Genomic DNA, 11130 nt, shown 5'->3' on the forward strand with positions numbered 1-11130 from the left:
ATGGAATCATGCCTCCTAATCCGCCTAACGCGGCTCCTCCTGCGGGCTCTGCTCGTGCACCTCCTGCTGTCTCTCCTCGCGCCTGACCTTCACCTCTTGTCTCCATTTTATGTCGAGTTCTCAAGAGTCGTTTCTAAATTCAATCCCGCTCTGACACCACTGTGTCCTTTGATCGGAGTTTGCTTTTCTCTCGGAGTCTAATTTTTTTTTTCCAATGTTTGGTTTTTGTGTCGGCCTTTTGTTTTCGTACTTCCGGGGATCTGGGGGCCTTTGAAAATCCCACTTCTGACACCACTGTGACCGTAGGGTCGGCACCTCTTCGGCGCCCTGTCAGGATGACACCACCGAGTCTCTAGGGGACTCGGAAATCGCGACGTTAAGTCTAAAGATTTGCGAGCGGTAGCGTGTGAGCGCTTGGATTCGGAGTAGAGGTGAGGAGAGAGACGAGGAAGTGACTCACTCGGACTCCATATGTTCTAACAAAAAATCCATTTTAATAATAAACAAAGAAAATACAGAGATATCGGGCATATTAGCGGACTTAATTATACTATTCCGTTCGAGAGAGAGAGTTTACAACCGAATCGCGGGTTGATAAATACCTTTCTTTTTCCTAGGTCGCAGATCTGTAGTATGATGACACTCTTGACTCCTCTGAAATGGTCTTTCCACTAGTTCTTGTCCGTTAATTGGATCTCGGAGGTGTGGAAGCACGGAAGTGGGGTGAGATTCTTAAGGAGACACGGTGTTACTTCTGTCAAGGTGTTATTTCGGAATTTTGATGCACGGGTTTTATCCTGGGTTGCGGTTTTAATCCTGGGCACGGTTTGAATCCTGGATCACGGTTTTAATCCTCGGATGACGACTTCTGTAGAGGGACTTCGGATGACGACTTTTGTAGAGGGACTTCGGATGACGACTGACTTCGGGGTCGTTTTTCTTTTTCCCTTTTTCATTCCTCTTGGGTTTTTTCCATGAGGTCAGGTGATGGCCTTTAACGGTCGCCCGTCCAATATGTCTTTTCCATTCAAAGTTCCTGGTGACACATCCCTGACTAACTTGATCCGACTCAACAAGGAACAAACCCCGTGGGAAATAATTTTTATGGCTTTTAGCCTAACTCGATAAAACGTTCGAATTTAACCGATTATATTTTCCAAATTAAAATTTAAAATAACACTTTATTGTTGGTCTGTTCGTTCCTCACGCATACAACACTTAGTCGATTTATAATAGGCCCTATATTTATAAAAATTATAATGTCTTTCATACGATAATTTCACATTATGAAAATAATAACAATATTGTTAACAGTAAATTATATCTGTTTTACTCTAAAAAATAACATTCTATGGGCCTTTATTTTTTCCACATGCATTTTACTACTGTTTGGATATCAATCATATCAACTTTTAGCATTCTTTTAAATTTTTAAACTGCATTAGATTAATTTTACATAAATACGTTTATTTTATAGTAAGATCACTTTTAAGAACGTCTTTTGGAATAGCCAAGATTTCAAGGAAAAGCCTCATGAATTGTCTCCATCTTTTCCGAAATCTTTGAATTGGAAGTTGAAAATGTTTAATGTATGGCCGTATCACAGAGATAAATAAGATTATCGTTGGGATATTTTCATAATGATTAGTCTAAGACTAATAATAAACGTAAAAATACAAAACATAAATTTGAAGAATCTTTGGTAAACATCATCTAAGTCATATAAAAAACACATGCTGACAAGAAAAGTGATAACGTTAAAAAAAAGATGCAAATCTTGTATGGACCGAAGCAAAAGCTCGATACGGCACTAATACAAAAGGGTTCATTATATATTTTTATATAACAACGTATAAATTATTACGACACTCAAGATAAAAAGAGAAAAGTTGGCTTATTGTCGTATTTTAGTAAGTAAGGTGCAAAGGATTCTGTTTCATAAATTTTATTTTTATGAAACATAATCACTATATCCTAGTCAATCTAAAGAAAGAGTCTGAAATCGTTGCAAAAATAATAACTAATTTGTCCCCTAACCAAGATGATAATATTCCTCTTCCTACTGCAAAAAGCATCGATGTTGAGTCTACTGTTGAAAATATCTTTGCCAAAAGCTTATAAAAAACATACAAAGCTCCAGCTCAAAATGAGACTGCAGAAAAAGTTATAAGTTTAAAAAATAAATTAAACATTAAGCTGTTAGCTCGAGATGCCAATCTAGGCGGAAACACGTCACTAAATGATATTTAAAAAACAAAAATGAACTAGGTATAGCCAAACAGAATTTGGTAAATAAAACAAAAAAATGCCAATTATCAGTAAAAAAATTCAGAGCTACTCGAAAAAACAAGTTAAAATTGATATGTGAATCTAATGTGCAACTTCAATTTTGAAATTAAAAAAAATGCTGGGAGACCGTGCATCGAAGATTTTGTTACAAACTATTACGGAAAAAATCAAATAAAACCAGTAATCATAATTTCGTCCGACGGAGGACAAGATGAAAATACAAGGTAAAAATAGTATTTCTTCGTAGTTTTATTCAAATAAATAATCTTAGAATTTATTTTGTAAAGTTTTACGTGTACATTCTGATAATTTTATTTTCCGAAAGTTTTCGAACATTATTCTTATTGGACGAAACAGTATACTGTCGAAATCAAAAAGCCGATATTTTGTCGTAAATAATAAATCGGGTTACGATAAACTTTGTGAATTTAAAATACCATATAACGTAAATTTGTCGTATTTAAAGCCTCTTACGTCATTCACAATGTTACTGGGCTTGGCATTACATTCTTGTAAAAGTCTTGAAATTTCATTTTTCGGCACTTAGACCCTTTAGATTTTCAAATTTTCATTTATCTTAAAAATTTGTGTTTCATATTAATTTTAATGAAGTTAATGTGGCTGTTTGTTACGTCACTGTATCTGGTTTGGGTTTATTGTATTTATAACTTTTTTTATGAAAGTGCTCAATAAATTTTTTTTTATTTTGCCACATTTATTTATATTTACTTTATAATTCAGCTTCCTCCCCAATCAATTCTTTTGATATTTCAATTTATAAAAGCAGCCTGATACATACAGACTTATTTCCATTTCTTCTTCTAGATATAGAAGTTTTGAATTATTCCAATATAAACAGTGTACTATATTTTCATTTTAATTTCACTATTACATTATATCTTGCTCAATATTGGGTCCTCTTAATCATCCTGTCTTCTTTATTCTAACTGCATAATCAAAAATTATGGAAAAATTTTAAAAAAGTTTTCATTATTCATTCTACAATTAGTTTCCCACTTTAATTCAGTAATTTCCCTTTTAATCAATTTACTAGTTAGACGTCAATTTTCAAATTGCAGACATAGATTCCCACCGATGTCCGTCTGTCCGTCTTTCCTTAATCTAAACGAAATTAGATTGATGAAAATCGAGACCAGATATGGCAAACTTACAGGTCACTATCAACTGTACATGAACTTCCAGTCTGGACTAGAAGTCGTGTGATCTTTTAAAAATGTAAATATGATTAATATTTTACTTTAATATTGCGTCTATTCGAATGCCTTGATTGTCAAGTCATTATTTTTTTATGAACTTTAAAATTACGGCAGAGATTTAGAGAGTGGATGGATTGACATTTATGTCGATCATCTATTGATACATTTTTGTATTGCCTTCAGTGGCAATACAAAGACGTAGATAATCGTTTTAAACATATTGTCTAACGAAATAAAGCTTGCTTTTTTATATCAATTTCTGCAATGTTGTCTTTATCTTTTAGAGTCAGAAATTATTTGTACGCTATGATAAATCGTCTTAAACTGATTTTACCTCTGGCATAAGCATGCACCTTATGTATACACTCGTGCATTGCTGGAAAAATATATTTTTGATCCTAAATAATTTTTTAAATGGACACTGTACATTAATTCAATTTAACTTAAACTATTCTCTGTGGTCATAGTTTGGAGCATGCTAATGATATCATATTCGACCGGGCTTATAATGGTGATTAAGAATAGGCCCGAAATATTCTAGTCAGACTAACTGGATTGGTCTTCCGGATTTGATTTCGGGTCATCGGATACAATGTTCTATATTGATGCTATTAATATTTTTTTACGTAGATTAGATAAGTGATCTTAATGATCTACGATTCCATGTTTACTTTAGGATTCCAATGAAATCTTTATATAATCAAAGGCAATTCGAGAAGGGCATTTATGTAGAGACAATATCAATTAAGATCATAAAATAGCTTCAATCAAATTACTAGTTAGATTTAAATTTTTGTAGCCACATTATATATTTTTAAAATTATAAATACTTCAAATAGTTTAATTTTATTTTATAAATCTCAATTTGTATATCGACTTTCCGAAGATGCAAAGTCTCATTACGTTATCATATTATTTAAAAGCTATCCGGCAATATGTTAGAAATACTTTCTGTAAAGTTTAGCCTATATTGAAATATTTCATGCCTATAGGCGTTACCAAGGTAAAAAGTGAATAAAGAATAAAATAATCTTATTTACAGAAATTTAAAAATCCAAATACTCGAGAATAAAAATCTTCAGGCAATAAATGAAAAGAATGATCAGAGTGCCTTTGGCGCTACATCCTTCAAGTAGATATTTTCGTATCAAATTTAATTAATTTTTTCAATACTTAAAAAATACTTCACTAGAAAATCTTGTATGCATTCTCGTTCTTCAAGAATAAATGTTAAAAAATCAAATAAAAGCATAAAAACAACGAATTACTAAAATAATTCGTAATTTTTGTGATGGCAATTAGACAATTTCGATTTTATAGTATCAGCATATCTGCAGTTCGATCATTAAGTAACTTTAGAGTTACTTTATCGGCTTACATATGAAAGTGAGAAAAATTACTGTGATAATATAACAAAATTCTGATATAAAACAAGTATATTATAAAAATAAATTTTCTGAAATTTTCAAATCTTATTAAGATATTCAAAGTGATAATATCCATTTAGAATTACAATTTTCTAATTGTAAATGTTTGATTCTGATCAATACTCATCCATTTAGAATTACAAACAAATTTATTTTTTACTTCAATTTTTTGAAAACAAAACTAGAAAAAATTTAAAAAAAAATTATAGATGTTTAAAGTTTAATTGCTAAAATAGCAATAATTATATATGTTCATCTTAAAAATAATTGTGTGTTGTAACATTTCTATAATATTTATTACAGATTTTCATTGAAAAATTGTAAAACATCATTTTGACTAATAAATTACATGTTGTCTCTTGCTAAATTACAGAAATATCTGAAAATGCAATGTAAATATACAAGAATATAAACATTTTAAGTTAGGCAAGTTTTGTAGATAAAATAGAATTTAAAATGATTAAAATTTAAACGATTTTTTAAAAATTTTATAACATCATTATACTTGTATAGAGACAAATTCTAACAAAAAGTTCTTATATTGTCAAAATTTATACTTTTGTAAACAATAAATAGCCTATAAATATCACTTATATATTATTAATTACTAAAAACATTATAGTATTTTAATCCTATAAATAAAAAGATAAAATAAAATTAACCAACAAGTTGTTTAAATTTTTTATGAACATTAAAAGCAGGTTGTGGCGCCGTCTGTTATGATAATTTTATTTTAAAATTTTTAATTATTTTAAATGACGAAAAGCTTAATTTTGAGGATAGAGATGGGTTTTATAAAAATACTGTAACTGTAAATGATAATAACGAATAAATTCGTCATTAAGTGCGATTCTATTCGAGATATAACACACGACTCCTTTATCTTCCCACCTTCTCAATATTTAACCACCAAAATTTAATTAATAGCATCAATTCCCTAATACACAAGCATTCTTGAAAAATTTCAAAAATTTTCGACAAAAAGCACAGAATTTATTACACTTCAAAGAGGATGAACAAAATCGTGCTCTTCACACAAACGCATCCGTATATACAGAAAAATTTCCCAAATTCTTTTGCATTTCTCGACGTTTCAAGCTCCCCTGAGTCCAAGAATGTACAAATTTGGGGAGTCATGTTTTGACCGATCGCATATTTTTACTCTGTTATATATAACAGCCAGGAAAGTAAAAAAAATATATATACATCTTATTTACCTAAATAAAAAATTAGTATAGAATAAATTGTCAGACTGAATCATAAATAATACTTAATTAATAGGGATACTTTATAGTACTCTGCTCTAGCAAAAATAAAAGAATATTAAAAGAAAAAAAAAACATTGAAAGTTTTGCAGGAAGTAACTATTATAAAACCTTACATATTTACTCTAGGTATTGGCTACGTAATTTGTTTATTTGTTCTGTTTGATTCTGATGAATCATTAGGAATAACTAATTTATCAATAATTTATTCAGAAGGCTTCCATGTAGGTTATTATCTAACTATTGTGGATGAGCTAGATTCGAATCTAAAGTGTACATTGCTAATTCTAACAGTGAGTGACTACTAACAGTGTACTAACTACATGAAAATATAAGATTAAATTAGGAATTATTTACAAATATCACGATGAAAGTGTTGAAGAAAATAGTAATGCTTTTATTAGCTGAAAAAATAATTTTAAATAAAATTTTTTAATATCGATATTTAAAGAGTAAGGTATTGATATTTGTCAAACATCTCAAATGAAAAATTGACGTCAATAAATTTCTACCATCACAACTTTTACATCTTATTCATTCCAGACTTCAATCGTCAACGAATTTATTCCATTCGTGATTAAAAAAAATTGAAATTTTGTACATGTGTTAAACAGAATCTTAAACTTGATTAAACATTAAATACAAAAACATAAAAATAAATTTCTGTGCTTTACAAATTATGATGATAAAAATCAAGATGCATACAAGTTCAGAATGAGGTCTTCAATAAACTCCATAAATATTAAACAAACTTTTTAAGCTAAGTTGTCCAATTTGTAAATAATTCATTCTGAAGTATATATAGAAATAATATTTAAAATATCAATAAATATTAAATATTTGTAGAACTTTAAATTCATTGCAGTTTATGAATTTTTATTTTATTTCTTGTATTCGTATATTAGAATTTATTGGAGTATATTTAAAATACAGCATATATATTTACAAAATATGGTTAAATTTTTTGGCCATGTCATTCGAATGTGTGAAATTAGAATTGCAATATACGGCAGTGAATAGCTTAAAAGTTTAAAGAAGTTTTACAAACAAAATTAAATTTTAATGTTTATGAAAATTATTATAAAAATATTTATTCAGAGTTGAATGTATTATATCGAAAGTTCTGTAATAAAATTATGTATTTTGAATTTTATAACTCAAATTATAACTGTTCGCAATTATTTGAAATTAAGAATCTGAATTAAATTCTCTGCAAGATCTTTTAGGATGCTGGTGATGAATAAGAATCTTTAAAAATAACATCTTCACAGAATATATTACAAAGATGAATCTTTTTTTATTAGAAATATATGTATATATATATATTTTAAGAAAAAAGTTAGCAGGATTTATATATCTACATATATATCCTGCTAACCTTTAAAGTACTTGTAGAAGAAAATCGATCATTTTACTAAAAATGAAAATGTTTTATAAAAATAAATAAATGAGGTTTTCAATTATCTGTGAATTTTTAATTTTATATTCAAGGAAAACTATATATTAAAAACTTTTTATTAAAAGAAATTCCAATTTAATAAAATAGAATTACTTTTAATAAAAAGTTTTTCGATTTTGTTTCTTGAATTACTCTTAAAAATCATTAAGAATAAATTTTTGTTTCAATGAAGTGGCTTTCTGCTCTCGAGTTACGAGTCAATAGATAGAAAATTCGTTTTTAATTTAATTTAATAATTGGAAATTGGAATTTTTAACATTTAATAAATAAAATAAAGATTTAATGAATAAGTGAATTCATCTTAGCTCAAATGCAAATTACATCTTTATTTTCTATGTAAAATAATTAATTCACAATAACCATTAATAACCATTCAAAAGAATTCATTAATAACTATTACAAAAGTTAAATAGTAACTACTACTAATAAGTTTTATCGAAGATAAAATTAATAAATTTTTATGAAATTTTAATGTATTACAATTATATATTTTGAATAATATATTATATAATAATATGTTATCCGGTAATGAAATTATGATGAAATTCAATTTTATATTACAGTGAAAATATTTTTTTATATTTAAACTTGATTCAGGTGAATTTTTCTAATTTTATAAAACTAAATGCGTAAAATTTTAAAAGAAACATTTTCTAGATAAATAAATAAATTTTATAAAATGTTATCATACTTCTTTATAGTGGAATTGCATTCTAAACATTCAAAAGAATAATATTACAAAGAATTTTATTTAACTATTAACATCTCAAAATATTCATCTAAAAATAATGAATAAGTTTGATATTTTGCAACATTTTCACAACTATTTACATAGTTTAACTATTAAAATAGTGAATGTACCGTACTATACGTAAATAGTTTTAAAAATTTTGTGTGATGAACTTATAATATCTTTTCTCAAAAATTTAGTAAATAATCTTAATAGTAACGTTAGATAAAATTTTGAAATAAATTTTATGAACTTTTCAAAAACAAATTTATGGATAAATATCAATTTAATAATTTATAAAATGAAATTTATTAATTTATTTCTATAACTTTAAAAATGTTTTAAAATGGTTAAACGTTAGATTAGATTGTTTTACATCCGAATATACAGTAGTTGGAAGCGTAGTCCAAGACAATGGACCAGAATTAGGTTCAACACCATCAATTAACATTAAAATACAAATTCGTAAATATTGATCAGTATAATTAAATCGGATAATAAGAGAGTAACTGATTATACAACATATTTTTCAAGATATTTCTTAATTTCACGATCAAAAAGTAAGTAATTCTGGTCATAGAACAAGCTTGCCATAAAAAGTCATCAGCACAGACGATAGCAAATAGCACCCCCATATTTTTGTAAAACATGTATCGGATAGTAATATAAAAACATGAAAAATAATTTTAAGGTTTAATGTAATTAAAGTAGAACCTATTTCTTCATTCTACGGATACACAAAATATTGCAGAAACTGAGTGTAAAATGGAGAAAAGGATGATAATCACAAAAAGGACAATATGATACTTTAAAGTAAGATAATGCACAATGAGAAACAATTACATCTGGTTTACAAACAAGGAGCAATTTATCCAAAACTAAGATCAACAATACCAGAAACAATTTATGGGATACAGAAAACCCACAGTGGAAAACCATTTTCAACATCATTATAATTTTTGAACAAATAAAAACGTTTAAAAATGATTTTTTTGTATATAGCCCAGCGTTTCTCAAAGTGGGCGATAACGCCCCCTTGTGGGCACTGGAGGCTTTCAGGGGGGCAGTAGAAGACTCAAAGAGAATTGGGGGGCGTTAAGGAAATATAGAGGGGCGACGGCAGACAAATTCTATATATAAAAATTCGACGGAATATATATAAAATGTTGACATTTTATATATTTTTTATTTTTTATTGAAGGTCACAACTTGAATATTTCTAACACATTGACTTTTATTTTAGCTCAGCGTTTCTCAAAGTAAGCAATAACGCCCCCTTCTGGCGCGATGAATAGATCTATGATAGAGGCAGGGTATTGAACGGTGACCAAAGGCAAAATTGGGGCTGATAAGAGGAAACATTGCGTTTAATGGTTTCCAGATGATGAGAACAATGTACAGTAAGGGCACAAAGTGTGAGATTCATAGAAAAGTTTTCCTAAGAATATTTCCAATCCTTTTCTCACACAAGAGAAAATGGGTTAGGGGGCGTTGGGTATAACTTTATGGAACAAAGGGGGCGGTGGATCGAAAAAGTTTGAGAATCACTGATATAACCTAAGGCAGATTTTAACGTATAGTTTATAAAAACATACTTTCGGAAGCTTAAGTGAGTAAAACATGCAGAAATTTGATTTGTAAGCATAAATTAAGTAAAACTAAAACTACATTATATGTAAATCTGTGATGTTTCGATTCTTCAATTTTGTATAAATACAGTATTTAACTTATTAATTCATAACCTTTTTACATTTGATAACTTTCATTTTAATCCTGTATTAATTATACAGCAAAGCTTTTATTCTTATAACTTAATAATCAGAAATTTCAGAAATTTTTTTACATGTAAAAGTATGATGATCACATTGCAGACCTTCGGAACATATTGCTTCGGGAGGAACTAATCCAAATTCTACAGGCTCACATAAATCACCTTCGTCTGAAACAAAATTTTAAACTTAATAAGTATTAAATACTGTATTCAATATTATTGATACCAGGAATATGTAAATGTAAATTTAAACAAGATTTCATTACATACTTAGTATAGTTACACAGATATCACAACATCCGCAAACTCCCCCTTTTTCTTTGATAATGCCATTTCCTTCTCTGCATCCGTCGGTATCTTTGCATTTTACATATTTGCACGCATCTTTCGGGCAAACGATTGCTTGAGCTATTACAAATGTCAGCACAAAAAAGAGGAAGACTTTCTGTAAAATTTAATAATTTTATTATTTTTATTTCGTATTTATAAATCAATTCAATTGACGCAAAGAATATAAATAATTTTAAATTAAAAAATAAATAAATTTATTGAAAAATTTGCCCATAAATGATATTTAAAACGTATTTTATAAACATACTAGCTGCAAGGACCCGCTTCGCTGGGTTTTTATTTGTTCGTACATTTGTATGTAATATAGTTTTTGTTTTTTATATATAAAAGACTGTTATTCTAAGTAATCTAGAATCTAGCTGCAAGGACCCGCTTCGCTGGGTTTTTATTTGTGGGCAAAAAGTAACGATAGTGAAGATTAAGATAATTACATTATAGCCAATCTTACCCATTTTCACAGAATGCAAGAATTAGGTCCCCTGTTTCCAGACTAATTAGAGACCTGATCCCGATTCTATTTCTGAACGTCTCCTGTTTACGTCCAGTCAAACGAACTCTTTTCAACGTTTCTGGAACGTTTACAATCGTTCTATAATCGAACCAATATTCGAATTTTATGTT

General features: G+C 28.4%; 1 protein-coding gene across 1 annotated transcript in view; it reads right to left on the minus strand.

The window, feature by feature from the left end:
- Nucleotides 1–10111: 10111 nt before the first annotated feature.
- Nucleotides 10112–11130, minus strand: part of LOC111615972 (fungal protease inhibitor-1-like) — a 4299-nt gene continuing 3280 nt past the window's right edge. The window contains exons 2-3 of the mRNA XM_023357411.1: nt 10429–10603; nt 10112–10326 (exon numbers count right to left, since the gene is read on the minus strand). Coding sequence (XP_023213179.1) covers nt 10199–10326; nt 10429–10603 — 303 coding nt within the window. The 3' untranslated portion in view covers nt 10112–10198. The remainder of the gene's footprint in view (nt 10327–10428; nt 10604–11130) is intronic.

This window comes from Centruroides sculpturatus, unplaced genomic scaffold, assembly GCF_000671375.1.
Source record: "Centruroides sculpturatus isolate CEXI.00-Female unplaced genomic scaffold, Cexi_2.0 scaffold216, whole genome shotgun sequence".
Lineage (NCBI taxonomy): Eukaryota > Metazoa > Arthropoda > Arachnida > Scorpiones > Buthidae > Centruroides > Centruroides sculpturatus.